We start from the raw sequence: 16,586 nt of genomic DNA on the forward strand, positions 1-16,586 counted from the left end.
CCCCTTCTCGTGGTTTTTGCAGTAGTTGGGGAGCTTGTTGAGGACCCCATCAGGAGATGGGGCCCTGTCAGGTTCCCATGCTAAACCCTCTCATGATTTTTAGCCTGGAAATTTACTTGTTTTAAAGACAAGTTCAGACTTGGTCATGGCTAGGGCATTAGTTTACAAGAAGTGCACACAGTTTCAAGCTGGCCTCATAAGGACACCAGGCTTTTGCCAGGTGTGAGCCCCTGCTCTCGCTCTGTGCCTGAAACCTTTCCTGGCAGTCTTGCCCCAAACCAAAGCTCTGTAGCATTGAGCTCTGTACGGCTTTAGAACTGACTGAGAGTGAATTGATCTGGTTTTCAGCTTGTACAGAGTTCCTTGCCATCAGTTCTGCCTTAGACAAAGCCTAGGACTTGCGCTAACCCATTTTTCTCTGTTTTTGTGACTGTAAGGCACTTCAGGCTCTTTAATACTGATGTGGTTGCATGATAACAGCAATGAAGATAAATTACCTTAAAAATAGGCAATAAGCCTTTTAGCTCTTTAGAGCAAATCAGAGCTATTCTGAACAGCCTACAGACGAAAGAAATGGCCGTTTATCTTCATTTACAGCGACTGTGCAGAGGTACCAGCATGCAAATTCACTGGCCCAGGGGCAAGAGCTAAGGCAGTACTGGAGTCAAAGGGTTTGCTGCCGGGAGAGGAGAAAGGAGGAGAAACACCCTCCTCTCCTCCACCACACCATCTCATTACATGCCAGCCTTTGCCTCTGTAGCCACCTTGGTATTTTTCGTTTGGAAGAGCTGATCACTGTAGATGACTGCATCCCCTGCCACTGCGACTGCTAGCTCTGCCACTGAGCTGGTATAATAGCAAGATAGAAGAAAGGACTATTTTAAATGCTCACCAAACTGTTAACCAAATATTTAGATGCCTAGCACACTAACAAGTCCCTCCTAAAGTAGGGCATATGAGGGACTCATCTGCCAGCATAGGACATGTCTTTATGGAGATTTTTTTTTTTTTTTAAATCGTTTCTTTTTTTCTCTTCCCCACAAGAAATAAGAGTTGTTGTTTTCTTCCAATGGGAAGAGCATAGTATCCTTATTGGGGCTTACCCAAGTGTTAAGGGGCATTTGAGATTTGCCCAGAGCTAATTCACATCTTGCCCTTCAGCCAAGGCACTTGCTTATCACCAGGGAACACCGCAAATGTGAGCAAAAGGCAAGCAGATACTGCGCACACCTTTGCAGAAGTTCAGGGGTCAGCTGAACCTGCCACCAGGTTCTCTGAGGGAGAAGCATGTCTTGAGTAATGGGCGCAAACACTTTTTATTACTCTTACATTGTGTTATATACCTGCATGGGGACCAAGGGAAATCTGACACAGTAGCTGGACGTGATAAAAAATTACACTTATAAATACATTTTTATCATTTGTTTGGTCTCAGATTTTTCCCTTGCTCACAGATGCAGGCGGAGCAATCCCTGCTAATACGGGGAGGCACAGATGCATAACCAGCGTCTGTAAAAGCCTGACCAGTTCAGGCCTCTGACTGTGGCTCTTTCCGTTTCTGGACAGCAGCAGTGGAGCAGTTAACGGTGCTATGCTTGGTTGCAATGTTTCTGTCATTACTATCAAACCCTGCAATTCCTTATTGTTGTTTTCTTGTGAATTTGCCTCTCAGCAATACTTGCTTGGTAGAACCCCTTCAGTTGTTTTATTTTCAGGTTTGATCTTGCTCACTCCCATTATTATAATAGTACATCCTCTTGTGGGTCAAAAGCACCTTCTTCTCTGCCCTTTCATAAATACCCTCATCCAAAGTGAAACAGTCAGGAGGGGGAGGCAAATATATTGGTAAGATAAAAGTAAACATTTAATGCCACTATAGTTTGATTTTTTTTTTCCAGACATCATATTTTGGACAATGTTTCACACCTCAGATACCACAAAAGGAATATTTTTTAGCCAGCAAACAATAAACTGTACAATTTTAATGGCAAAAGGCTCAATGCATTTGTTGACCAACTTGGAAATGGCTGTGACTTTCCACATTTTGAACTGGTCCTCATGTTGTTCTTTCTTTTTTCCTTTTTTTTTTTTTTCCGTAAAATTTAGTTGATAAAATATATATATATATCCACTACTTCTGGAATTACCCACTGCTGGGACCAGCATAAGTTCTGTATCCATCAGTTTGTCTCCTCCTTAGCCCTATTTTATACCACTGTTCTAATGAGAAAGAACATAGCCACGGACAGAGTGAAATGGATTTAGCAAACATACACTTCAATGCATAGCACTTAGATAAGCATTTCCAACCATGATGTGTAAATAAATTATAAAATACAAGCAACTCTATAAAACAAGAACATCCTGAGTTTACAAATAAATTATATCCTTCATACATAGAATATGATGTGGATGTTAGTAACGAGCAGTTTCAGCTATGAGAGGGAAAGAAGTTAAACTTAGAAAAGTTAGTATCTATGCATACATAAAACATATATGTATGTGTGCTTTATGTAAATACACACATACATATACAATATAGAGGGTGAATACATCCATATCTATAGCATACAGAGAATATGTAATATAGCTGAAACTGCCTCAAGCACCATTTTATTACCATTATTATAAAGTTTGCTCAATATTTAAGTAGGACCACTCAAAGTAAGATGGTTTGGGTTGTGTTTTATTTCCTGTCCAGGAGGGTTTTGAAGGTGGTTTGAAACATTATAGACGAATGTTACTGTTTCATTTTCAGCCCCTCCATTCTTTGCAGAATCATCACGCCCTTTCTGAGCTTCAAAATGTTGCACAAGTGAGCACAAGTCCCTTGTCAGTGAAGCTGGTGGCAAAATCCATATTGACTTCAATGGGATTAGGAAAAGGGTGCTACATTTTCAAGGGAAACTGATTTTTCTTCTCTTTTTTTTTTTCGAAAGCTTGCTTGAGAACGAGAAAGAAGAAAAGATAAAGACAATAATAAAATGGTTTATTATTTCCAAGAGCAGGTATGGAAGCTCAGATAACCCTGGGATGAGCGCACAATAAATGCAAGAGATAGAGATTATTAACTTTGCAGTGACAAATCATTCACAGTTTTGTTTGCCATAGTTATTTGGAAACCTGTTTCAGATCTTGCAATAGCTAGCACCGGCCAGCCTTGTGGCTCCAAAAACTGCTGGGTGTCACCAATGCAAAAGCCTATGGAGTTACAAAACAAAGACTGTGAGGACATCAGGATTAAGCAAGGTATGTCACTCATCAGTGGATCTGAGAAACAGCACCTGTCTGTATGGTCATCATCTCCTCCTATCAGTATTTAGTGATACAAATGCTTTGATCTCTGCAGTGAGCTGGTGCATCCCTGATGCTGTGCAACCATCCCTCCCACACGGACTGGCAGACGAGGGTCACTCAAACGCTGGTTTATGAGAATCATATTTACTTCAGGCAGTGCTTTGAATTGGAGAAGCTTAAAGTTACAATTTTAAAACGATTAGGACAAGACAGAAAGCTTTATCTCATGGGGAGCTAAGAGTCCAGGCTTTCAGTTGATGTAACTATGCTGTATGCCTCATGCATATGCGGAAATTGTTGTATTTAACAGCCATGATTGTAAGACATCTTGCCTTAAATTCATGACACCCTGAAATACAGAGTAGTTCATTTGGATTACTTTTACAGGCTTTAATGTTTCAATGACAGCCTCTACATAGGAACTGCAGCAACTTGGCTTTGTAAGCTGAAGAACATGGGGAAGAAAAGTCCTTTAAAAGAAGCATTCAAAAGTGTTTCAAGCATAAGTTTTCCCTATAGTGTGGCATAAGTCAGCTTCATCTTGGTGAATGCAAGGAGGAAGGTTTTATAGGTACTCCTTGGAGGAGGAAGGGGAGTGATGTCCCCCACAACATCCTTCTCTCTAAATTGGACAGATACAGATTTGATGGGTAGACTGTTTGGTGGATGAGGAATTGGTCGGATGGTCACATGCAGAGAGTAGCGGTCAACGGCTCAATGTCCAGATGGAGATCGATGACAAGTGGTGTCCCTCAGGAGTCCATATTGGGACCAGCATTGTTTAATATCTTCATCAATGACAAACACAGTGGGATCGAGTGCACCCTCAGCAAGTTTGCAGATGACACAAAGCTGAGTGGTGCAGTTGACACGTCTGAGGGTAGGGATGCCATCCAGAGGGACCTGGGTCAGAGCAAACCCCAGTATCAGTACAGGCTGGGGGATGAATGGATTGAGAGCAGCCCTGAGGAGAAGTACGGGTGGATGAAAAGCTGGAAATGAGCCAGCAATGCGCACCTGCAGCCCAGAAAGCCAACCGCATCCTGGGCTGCAGTAAAAGAAGCGTGGCCAGCAGGTCGAGGGAGGTGATGCTGCCCCTCTACTCTGCTTTGGTGAGACCCCACCTGGAGTGCTGCATCCAGCTCTGGAGCCCTCAGCATAGGAAAGACATGGACCTGTTGGAGTCCAGAGAAAGGCTACAAAGAGGATCAGAGGGCTGGAGCACCTACGCTATGAGGACAGGCTGAGTGAGTTGGGGTTGTTCAGCCTGGAGACGAGAAGGCTCCGGGGAAACCTTATAGCAGCCTTCCAGTACCTAAAGGGGGCTTATAAGAAAGATGGGGACAAACTTTTTAGCAGGGCCTGTTGCGGTAGGACAAGGGGTAATGGTTTTAAACTAAAAGAGGGTAGATTCAGACTAGATATAAGGAAGAAATTTTTTACAATGAGGGTGATGAAACGTTGGAACAGGTTGTCCAGAGAAGTGGTAGATGCGCCATCCCTGGAAACATTCAAGATCAGGTTGGATGGGGCACTGAGCAACCTGATCTAGTTGAAGAAAGGTCCCTTCCAACCCAAACTATTCTACGATTCCATAATTCTATATTGCTTCCATTTGTGAACTCTACCTCCCCACAGTAATGAGGGTGGGGTGGGGGGAGTGTCTCTGGCTGTGTATGTATACTTTTTTCTGTATGTATATACATTTGTAAACAGCAATGTTTGTGAAAGAGTCCAGATACTTCATCTGTCATCAAATTTGAATTCCATTGCACAGGTAATAGTCACTATTTTAAGACAAACTGTATTATCGAGATAAATGAAAAAGACCGAAACACTTTAAGAGGTACTGAGTCTATCCTGTGAGCAAGCTTGGACTTGATGTGCATTACTCCCAGCATCACTCCCAGCTTTCTGCCTCTGTAATTGCCATGTTCAGAGATGAAAGAAAAAAATATCAGTGTGTACCTTTCATCCTTTTCTGTGCATTATCTGCAGCTCTCACTGAGCTTGCTTTGTGTCAGAGGATCATGACATCGCTCTTTAACGGTTACTATTTTCTGTAGCTGCAAGTTTCAGAAGTTACGTTGTATGGCCGTGGGAGTCTTCCAAGGCTGGATCGAAGCCAGCAGATGTTCAGTGACAGCCCTGTGCACGGCCCTTGGGCAAAATGAGGGGGTATCAAACAGGTAAGAGGAACACATTCTTTGGCTATATAACTAGCAGTGCACTAAATACCCAGAAATGGCAGTTGGATGAATTTTCCTTTTCCATGCAACTGGGTTTACTCTGCTATAATTCTCCTGACTCTTAATGCAATTGTGCCTCGTTTATACCAGCACAGGCGAGATGAGAACATGCCCAGTAAAGAGCTAAGAAAGGAGGGCCTGGATATCGGTTTGCTTCCTTGACGTTCTGTGAAATACTACTTCTGATTGCTTAGTTCTGAATGAGTTGACGAGAAATTGTTTTGAGGCAAATACAAGGCATCCATGGCAAGAGAAAAGACACGTGTCATTATGACAAACACACCGGAAATTAGGGCTCTCCCATACCCTCTAGAATACGAAGTGACCCGGCATCCGGAGTCAATGGGTGTGTGACCCGTGGCTTTCTGCCCGCTCCAAGAGCTCACGCAGACCAGTGGGATGTCTGAATCCAGATCGCAGCCAAACTCTCCAGTCTAAGGTTTGACTTGAATTTGTGGCTATAAAGCAAGTTCATGTATGCCAAGACGAGCAGTTTTCACAATGAGGCCCGAACTGCCCATGCCTGAGCACAGCGGTGGGGATGCGGAGCAGTGGTGGCATTCTGCAGCCGTGACACAACCTGACAATGAAGAACTGGGATCTCCTGTTACACACACGCGAACAAAGAATTAACCTTCAAACCTAATTACATTAACATTGCTGTTTCCTACTAAAGCTGTCCCAGGGAAGTAAGATTGATTTCTGAATGTGGAAACAATTAAGCAGTCTATTCATGTTGCTTATGAGTCTTTTAGGCAACTTGATGCCTTTTAAAATATCAGGATAAAAACAGCATTACCCTGCAATTGCTTAAAGAATGGGACTTCCTGGATGACTTGCAGAAGTGTATGGGTCTTCTCTAAAGTGCTGGCTATCTTGTCTATAGTGCTGGCTATCTTAAACTAAGATCAATTGATCTGTGATCAATTTCATAATAAGGTCCTGATGCTTTTAATTATCTGTTTTGCAGATATTTGAAGTATAAAAATATAAATTCTGAAGTAAAAAGCTATTTTCAATGAGAAAACATTTTGCAGGTGTGAAATCTCCATGAATTTTCATTCCCTTTTATGCATTAAGCCACCACAATTCCCCAAAATAGTTGCAAATTCTGAAATGCACTGACAGAAAGTGAAAAAAGAGAAGACGAGTATGGATTTTAGGATATGAATACGAGCATATGATGGGAGTGTTAACGGCCAGGCTAATTAAGTCCTCAGAAACAAAATATTTGTAAGGACTGTGATTCTTCTCAGTTAGTATTTTCAGTGTGCCAAATTCATCCTTGGCATAATCCATTTGGCCTCAGGAACAATTTTGGTCCATCGTGATAAAGAGGGCAAACGTACGCTCTCACTTTTTTAAAACAGTGCCTAGATAAATGCACTTTTTGCTATGCTTCCTAATCTACAGAAGTACCAAATCTAGAGACAATGACTAATTGAGTTAATGATGCTGAGGAATATTACACGTAATAGATATTTTATAATAGCTCTGAAATGTGTCCACTTGATTTATAGAAACATCAGCACTTCTGTGTAAGTCCCAGACTATGTGTGAGGGCATTTCTTGATAATAATGCATTCTGTGCGTGAACCATTTGCTAGGATTTCACTTATCATCTCACTGCAAGCTCCTAGGGAGCCCAGCACACCCATTTTGGGCTGCTTGTTTTCAGCGGAGGAAGGACAACGCATCCCAATTACCCAATGACCACCTTCCAGCAAACACATTTTCAGAAATGCTTAAGCTTAAAGAAGGCAACATTTAATTCCATGTGCACAACTTGGGTTGCGGGTGGTTCTTTCTTAAATGTGGGGGCATGACCTGGGAAACAGGCTTAGTGCAGTCTCACGGGTGAGAGGGGTACAGGCCTACCTGGGGATGCAGGCAAGAGAGATGGGAGCTGGCTGTGAAAGTCTCTCTCCTGTGTGTATGTGACGTGGCAGCGTGTATCTGGGGCTCCACAGGACTAAGCCCATAAAGAGAGAAGCATTCCATATCCCAAAGGCACTAGGTCTTCATCCAGCACAAAACTGCAGGGGCGATTCCCATGGATCTGTGGAGTGTACTGAGTTCATGGGGCTTTGTGGAGAAGAGATGGCTTCAAAAGAACCAATACGTAACAAGCGCTACTGAAATCATTACAAAGAGAAACAAAGCTACAGAAATCGCATTGTTTGGGATTTTTTGACAGAGCTTTTTTTGCCTTGAGAGAGAAGGGGAGAGAGATATCAGACCTGTGCCTTTAATACTTACTTGGAATATGAGTTTCATGATAGGAAACTGCTGTGGAACAGACTAGAAAGCAACTTTCATATAGGACTTTTTCCCTCCAAATAACCCTATAGAATGTAAGAAGAATCTTCTACAAAATCCAGTGACAAGGCTAATAAAATGAATAAGATTTGTTATTACAAGTTGTAGAGTATTAAAAGAAAATAAAACGATATAAATGTTATTTCTATTAAAAAAACCATTTGTTTCAGCTAACCACTAGAAAATCTATCAGCATTAATGTAGGGATATTTTTCCATTGAGACTTGCTGCTTGGGATGTTGTAAGATGGCATTAATATGATGGTAGAGGTAAAAGAAGAGTTGCACTTAAGTACAGCAGTAAATTGATGCATATTGAGTATATGTTAAATGATGCTCTTATTTTCTCATAACGAACAGGAGGGTAGCACAAGTGTCTGTGAGAGAGGAATTTTTGTGAATGGGCTTACTTCAATATAGAAGGAGAAGAAACCTAATTCAGCAAAATAATTCTTCGTGCTCATACATAATTAAAATGCAGATTTCACACATTTCTTTAAGAAACACAATGGACGTTCCTTCCCACATACTGCTTTGTAGACAGAGGCAAGCAAGTACGTTTGGATGTGCACTGAGGTGCAGACCCTTGTCCTTTTGATGTCAATGTGAATTTTGCCATGGCTTCAATACTGGAGGGTTGATAAGGAAAATGCCATAGGCAACATGCCTGAAGTGCTATATCCGCTCACTCACCACTCCCGTTTATTTCCAGACGTGCTGAGCTGAGCAGAGCCTGCACTTCTCAGGTATGTCTGTGACTATGGACAGACTGGGCCAGGGACCAAAAGCTGCCAAAACTTGTTTTGCAGTGGTATATGTCAAAAAGAGGTGAAGCTAAATTTTATCAATCGTAGTCTCAAGAAAAAATGACAGAATAAATCACTCATTTTCGGACTGATAAGCATGGGAGCTCTCAGCCTAAAGAGCAATTTTGCAAAAAGTTATTAGCATCAGAAAAAGGGGTCAGGATAAAAGTGCCTCCTCATCCATAACTCTAGCCAGTACGAAGCTAAAAATACATGAAAAAAAAAAGTTACGGCGGTTGGATCAAATGGAAAACATATTTACGTCATGGTAATGTCACCTCTCCTCTCTCATACACTGCAGAACAGGCTGGGAAAATTACTGTGTCCTCCAGAATACAAGATAGTACAGAAGAACATATAAGCAAATCTCACTCACTGCTAGAAAGATTTTTTGTGTCATCTGGGAAAGTTGAATTTCTCTTTGAGTGCCCTTACTCTGGTAACAAGAAAAGACAGTTAACATTTATTCATATGTTGTACTGATTAGGAAATATCTCTACAAACACAAGTTACTTAGAAACAGCAAGTCTGAAATAGAAGAAAACACCAAGAGAAAAACAAGCTGTAAATACATTTCAAAAGTGTGTTTGTTTTTTTCGTTTTTCTTTTCTTGACTAGCACCGTCTGTACACAATAAAGTATGAACATAAATGTTTGGATAATAAAGATTTGCAAGGCACTTAAACAGTTTTTCTGGATAGGTTTTCTTTTAATGAACCTCTCAATGGAAGTCCTACAACCACCCTTCCTCCTCCCTCAGCTAATGCAGGGAAAGAAGTGTCTTCTGCCAGCAGTTCTTATTTACAGACATGTCCTTAAAGGTTCCTCAAAGTGCTCTCTTAGGCTAAGAGAATCAACAGCCTTATATCTCCATTTTTCATGCTCGTCCTGGGTTTTTTTAATACTACTCTTCTGTATAGTATAGCAAATCTCTCATACGCACAGTTGAGACTTGACTCCAACCTTCATCCTCATTCTGTTGTCTTTGGGATGCTATTCAGAAGGGAAAAGGAGGATGGCAGAGATGCGCATTGAAATTCTCTTGAGGTTCATACTTTATCGGCGTCTAGAGGTGATGTCAAAACAGGTGATCATCATGAGATGGGCCTTGCAGAAATTGACACGGTTTTCCAAACGCTCAGTCACACATTCCAGGGCCTCCAGGTATTCCAGAGAATCCAGCTCAAATACCTGCTCCAGATCAACTGTGAGAAAGAAAATACAAAGATAGGAAAAGCAGACAAAACCCAGTGCTGGTTGGTGGGAGAGAGAGAGTTAATTCAAGTCTTCAAACCCATCAGTACTCTATACGACATGTTCTCTGGCTTGCCACTGTCCTTAAAAGTTGCCTTTTCTGTTTAATGGCTATTAAAAAGGCACATTGGCTTGCTGGAAAACGCTGTTATGATTGCACTGGATGCTTTCTTGAACGATATGCTCTGCCACCCTCTCCAGAATTGCAGATACCTTTTGCTGCACTCCAACACCCTTAAGCAAACATTGAATGCTAAGATGTACTGACTCTCTCACACGTTCTGCTGACCAGAAAGAGATTTAAATAGGTGCTCTGGCCTGGGAGGCCAAGTCCTTTGCTGAATACAGAACTCAGAGTTAGAAACCAACCTCCAACTTCCTTGATCCCCACACTTCTACCTATTCCATGTGATTCTCACTAGACCACTCAAGAGTGGCAAGGGAAGGCGTACACATCAATCACTCCAACACAGGGGCCCGTATGTTGCCAGAGACCAGGTGGCAGTGGCTTCCATGGAAGCCAAGTGCGAGATACGTAGTCTGAGACAGCACTTCCCATCTTATCTGGTCTCTGAGGCTGTGCCGTCCTTGAGGCTTTCGGCATTTATCACAATGGAATCAGATGCAAAGGCATCACACAGTAAGCGAACGGCAATGTACGGCAAATTCTCTGCTCCCTTTGAATCTGTCCTCTTTACCTCTCTTCTTTAATAGTGTTCCTGAAACATATACTGTGGTTGTTTTGCAGGATGTACCAATCTAGTGTTAACTTATGGCAGCTGTCAAAGGAAGAGTTAGGATGCTTTAAGAGAACACAGCAGACAACCTCCTTTTGCCACTTGCAATTATCCTAAATAAATTGAAAATAGTTAGGGTTTTTTTTCTAGAACTCTTTGATATGAACTCATCTGCTTGCTAATACTAAAAATTGTTGTACAATTACTGCAGTATTCTTTATCTTTTTTCCTTTGAGGTGTTGAGTTCCTTCTTCATTTGAATGCAAATGACCTTTAAGCTCTCTGAACTTTACACATCTATAGTTATAAAAAATGGACCAAATTCATTTTTCATGTAAGCCCACTGGTTCCAAGGGACAAGTTTCCTCCACAGTGTTATTTTGTGGTAGAAGAGCAGATTTATAATATTGCTCATATGTGAGTGATCTGAGGCCAAAAAAAAATCTAATTTTCAGGAGCTGTGGACTGAAACACGTGAACGTTAATCTACCAATGGCAATATTCACCACTACAATGCTGTACCATTTCAAAATTCAGCTCTCAGGCAAAAAGGATTGTTCAGTTCTACTGTCAACATTTAATAAGAATTATAGGGACTAGTTCTAGAAATACAGTCAATCTAAAACTTGCCCTTAGGTCATATGTCAGTTCATTTTAGTTTACAAACACAGTAGCTCACATCTCATTCTTAGCAAACATTTCTGCTCCCCTGCACCCCCCCCCTCCCCCCCCCCCCCCCCCAAAATAAACCAAAGGACACCTATGAGTCCAGGCAATAAAACGATGCCCTTACATTCACTGAGCCATTTATTAGGATCCAGCATCAGGTACTGTTTGGTCACCTCCAGTTCTCTCATTAACCACTCGTACTTGGCCTTGACCTCAGCAATTCTCTGCTGGCGATGCTCCAGGATCTTCAGCTTGGCATTGAAACATATCACCTCCTGCCAACCAGAAAAAAGAAGTAGGGAAGGAATAGGTGAAGAGAAGAAATAACCAGATCCATTCAGTCAAATGATCTTTCAATCAATAATACTAGCAACGAGCCATTTACTCTGGAAGCATATGAATCACTGCATGAAATAATCTATCATCTGTTTTATTTTTATTGCTTTTGTTTGGTTTTGATGTTTTTCATCAGTGAGCTTTGGAGACTTTGCAATTGTAGTTAATAATAAACCATAATAATTAATAACAGGCAGCATCTTGAAATCAGATTAACTGTAGCAAAACATTTCTGGTTTGTCACCAGAAGTTTGGCTAAGAAAATCTAAGCTCTCCGGAGAAGGAAATCCATTGCTTGCTGTACTAAAATCCTAAATTCCTCTCTGTGGTTGGCGCATAAGAATTGTAGTAGTCATACTATAAAATAAGAGAACTGGTAGCAATATCAAATTTAAAACATCCTTAAACAAAGGGAATATGTTATGAAAAGCTCTAGCAATTCACAATCATTAATAAAGAAGATATATTTTCTGTAAAGATATGGGGCACAGCAACAGCACGGGGTGCATTGCTGTCTGGAGGCACTCATCCTGGCCTCGCATGACTTCTGAGGGATGGCAGCCATCAAGATGTGCAGTAAGTGAGCATGGTGAGGGCTGTGCTACCCTCGCCTGCATGGGAGCATTCCCAATACCAGAACTATCTTCCTCCAAGCCTGTGTGAAAGTCTCAGTACTATTCTGCCTTCTGCTCTGTACACAAATCTGCTGTGTGAGTGAAGTGCAATGGAAACCCCACCCCCAAAAAGAGATTTTTTTTTGCCATAAAAAGTCATGTCAGAGAACAACATCACAAACAGCCTAACTAAGTGACAGGGGCTAGGAAGAAAAAGTGCCTTAAAATAATAATAAAGCCTATATCCACAGTTACTCTAAAATTGGTGTTATTTCACCAACTTCAGACACTCTTCCCAATCATACCTCTCAAGAGCTGACCTTTACAACTCCCTGATCTTTTTGTAAATTTGGAAGCCTGAGGTTTGCAGGAACAATTTTGTCAGAGAGAAGATATTAGCTATCCTGAAAACAATACCATCAAAGCACGCTCAAGTGCCTCAGCACCATTGCTGCCTTCAAAGACAGATGCGACAAGATGCTGGAGCACAGGAACCACCAAGACTATAAGCAAGGGTCAAAAATGCAAGGTACCAATGTCTGTTAGCTGCTATGGAAAAAGGCATAACTTGAGTCATAGCTGCTCTTAAATGAGATAACAGGTTTTGCTGACTGTTGAATTAACCATATACGATACTACGCGTTTCTGACTGCATAATCTGAATTCCTGCTCTTACACCTTATAGGAGGAGGGAGACAGATTACATGGATTGCACTCACCTTGTTGTCCCCACCTCGTCGCCGCTGGAGCCTCTCCACATCATCTATCTCATAGACTTTGATCTCAAAGGGCTCCCCCAGCCCCCTTTGCCCACTTCGCAGGGGTCCATCCACCCAGCGGACCCCGGGGCTGTTGGCAGGCTTCCTTGCTGGAGAAGCGGTATCAAGTGATAAAGCTGGAATAAGCCTCCGTCTCTGTGAACCTGCAAATGCAGAAGTTGACATTCCATGTTAGCACAGTTGCTGCCTCTCCTTTCTGCTCCATCTGCAGAGATGTCTACAAACTATATATTCAGCCCTCTTATGCTCAGAAGAAAAAGGAGCAAAAACCCAGGAAGGCCATGGAAGCTGGGGTGAGCTGTATCTGCAATATGCTGTACCCACTCACGAGTCAGATCCTCATGTGTACTTTGGTGCCTGATTTCAGGATTTGATCTTCAGAGGGCATATGTACCCTAAAGGTTCCAGAGCTTGTGCCTGCTTCCCTTTGCTCAGGTATCAGTGTGTACAATGAAGGGCCAGAGCAGCAGGTTGGAACTGGTCTACCTTTGCTTTCCTATCTCTTTACTGGTACTGGCTCTTGCAGCCTAGGGACAAGGATTAGCCAGCCACTGCACAGGCCATCTCCAGGGGAGGTGTGGTTTTGTGTTTTTTTTTTTTTTAATCACAGCACAAAAAGCACTTTGACATGCCAGTTCTTTTACTATGCTGGAGTTGAGTGCCAGCGTACTGCCACCTAGTCCTTTGCATAGCACCTGGCTAGAAGTAAAAACACTAGAGATGACAAAATGCCTGCAATCACCAAGCTTGTCACCAGAGTTGCATTAGCCTTGTCTCTGTTCAGTAGAATATTCTTCTAAAACATTTCCTGCTTATGCAGTTAATGCAGCACTGGTGATGGGCAAGAAAGCAGCAAGAACGATGGGCTAATAGAAAGGTTAGGCACTGTGTCTGCTTCAATACCAGTGCCCATGCACACCCACCCTGCTTTACAATACCAGCACGGTGGGTGGGAGCGCTGCAATAGCTGAAAATGTACCATGGTTGATAAAGCCTATGCCATATGGAAAGCATCTGCCATGTGAGTTGCCAAGTCAGGGCCTAAGGTAAAGCAAGGGAGAAAAAGTACGTCACTGGCCTGATGGCAGCAGTAAGGAAGTTGAGCATATGGCTTGTTGGGAAAAAGAACAGACACAAAAAAAACCCCAACTGGTTACATTTCCTTGCTTGGTTTAGTACAATCAGAGCAATAGCTGCGTTTAAAAAAAAACCAAAAAGGTTTTGTAGCTGACAACTCCAGCAGGGTCCCCTCTAGGAGACAGCAGGAATAGAAGGGATGGGAGAAACCAAAAACAAAAGCTGGAGCCAGCAAGTTTGAATGAAACTATTAACTGACTCTCTTGGCTGCAAGAACAAAACTGATGCCAGCGGGGAAGGGATGCAGAATGATCATGCAGATTTTATTTTAAAAACAAGATAAAATCATTTAGAGGAGTCTCCAGCACTACATTTATTGAAACTTGAACGTAAATAGCTTCAACATGTCTGCCAACTTGGTGCTTCAATGAAAGCCAAAAAAAAAAAACCAACCCCAAATCAAAAATATCTATTGATTGTCTAGTTTTTGCATTTGCAAGTGACAAAGACAGTTTCATTCATGGGAGTCTGTTTCTCTACTGACTTCATGAACTATCACATCTTATCTCATTGATTTCTGAGTGCAGCAGTCTGTGCTAGAAACCAGCAGTTAGTAACCAGTAATTAACCTGTAAAGCTCAAAACCAGACGAGAATGGTCTATTTTGCTGTCTGTCTGCAAAGCCTAGACTACAGAGCTTTTATTTGAATGCATCTAAGAGAATTCTATGCAAGAAAAGGAGAGAACAGCCAAGGAGGACAGACAGGGAGCTCTAGAGGGCCGCTTCATACCTAAGGGCTTGAGATCTGGGCTGCCCATCCTGTGACACCTATCACGTAGTTGTATTTACTACTCAAACTGCAGGGCAGCAAAAAAGCCCATGCCAGAACAAATGAAGCCTTACAAATACCAGCAAGTAGGAGTTATTTTAGACCTGTGGTACCAGTCACTAGAAGTCGATGCCAGCATTCACTTATCTTGAATGCATTTCAGTTAATCTCTAGATTAAACTGCCTGATCAAGAGAAGAATCAGATCTTGATAAAAGGGAAAGCAGGACCTGACTCATTACCATAGCTAAAAAGGGACAACAACGAGAGAGACACAGTTTGGGAAGACCCCAACAAACTGCAATGCTAAGGGTGACTCTTGTCAGTGATGCTTGAGAAAGGCAACCAAATGGTGAAAGCAGATGCGTACTAGAAGGTAGGTGAGACAGACAGCGTGGTGGACTACTAAATTTTGTTACATGCAAGGAGAGATCTTGCAATGGGCTCAGCCCTTCCTGGGAAACGAGCCCTCCACTTGCTTAGATGTGAAGGGCACTGAGTACAACCCTAGTGCCACTCAAGACCAAAAGGATTTAGGCATTAAACACTTTTAAAAATACATTTTAGGCTTTTGGCCATGGTGTCTCACAGTATCAGTCTTTCAAATTTTGTCTGCATGTAAAAGCAATCTCTTTCCTATCTTTGCTGCTCGTCAACTTTTAGAGCCAGCAACACTCACAAGCATCAGATCTGACCTCCTGTGTAATGCAGCTGAATGCTGCTAATTCTGTTTACTTTGTGTCCCGCATTGATAGTCACTTCTCCTTTCATGCCATGCCTATGGACTAGCTCTAGCATTTCAAGGAAGAAGCTGAGCAGATTGAAAATTCCTTCTGTCCAGCTCTCCCATGCATGGCTGAACTATGACTAAGGTAGTACCTTCTTCTGTGACGTTTGACCTTCCCTCTTTCTTTTTTTCCCCACTGTGGCTGTTAACACCATCTTCTTGTGTAATAGGGCACTTCTAAACCATCCGCACTGGAAAAACTGTCTCCGACCAGAGCCAAAGCCCAGGCCTGAGACTCTCTGTGATGGTGGATGGCTCCGATTCACCTTGCCATGAGAACAGTGTCAGGCTTTTATTTGGAGCAAAGCAAAACAGACGTCACCAGCATATGAATTACAGGAATGATGGTAAATGTTTTTGCATTTAGTTCCCATTCATATTCATTTAGCTCAATGAGAAACAGAAGCCTGTGGTCTAGAAGGAGGGCTCTGACCTGAGGCTCTGCCTAATAGTTCTTACTCCTCGGATAAGAGGCAGCGGAGACTACAGTAGCGGCAGGAGACATGCTAACATGAGCTTATTATGTTTTTCTAGCCAGAGCTCACGCCTGGATAGCCCATGGGTTATCACAACAAAGCTCTCAGTGCACTGGGGCAATGCGGCAGGGCAGAGCTGCCTGAGGCGGGCAGACTTGCTGCCATCCGCCCAGGGGCTCCTTCAGGAGGCAGGGGCCATCTGCACTGGCCTCCCTGCCCCATCGCAGACGGTATGCCCACGTGGGAGGCAGAGAAGAAAGAGAAGAGGGATGTCTTTTTACCTGAGCCTTGAACGCTGACTCAGGATGATTTATCTGAGGTTTAGAGCACTTTGGGGAGAAATGAAATGAAAGATCTC

General features: G+C 42.4%; 1 protein-coding gene across 3 annotated transcripts in view; it reads right to left on the bottom strand.

Moving 5' to 3' along the window:
- Positions 1-1,884: 1,884 nt before the first annotated feature.
- KIF26B (kinesin family member 26B) overlaps positions 1,885-16,586 on the bottom strand; it is a 302,116-nt gene continuing 287,414 nt past the window's right edge. For all 3 annotated transcript variants that reach the window (XM_063328903.1, XM_063328901.1, XM_063328902.1), the window contains 3 exons: positions 13,000-13,202; positions 11,455-11,605; positions 1,885-9,875 (listed from right to left, as the gene is read on the bottom strand). In XM_063328903.1, the coding sequence (XP_063184973.1) occupies positions 9,727-9,875; positions 11,455-11,605; positions 13,000-13,202 (503 nt within the window). In that variant the 3' untranslated portion in view covers positions 1,885-9,726. The remainder of the gene's footprint in view (positions 9,876-11,454; positions 11,606-12,999; positions 13,203-16,586) is intronic.

The sequence above is a fragment of the Chroicocephalus ridibundus genome, chromosome 3 (genome assembly GCF_963924245.1).
Source record: "Chroicocephalus ridibundus chromosome 3, bChrRid1.1, whole genome shotgun sequence".
NCBI classification, from domain to species: domain Eukaryota; kingdom Metazoa; phylum Chordata; class Aves; order Charadriiformes; family Laridae; genus Chroicocephalus; species Chroicocephalus ridibundus.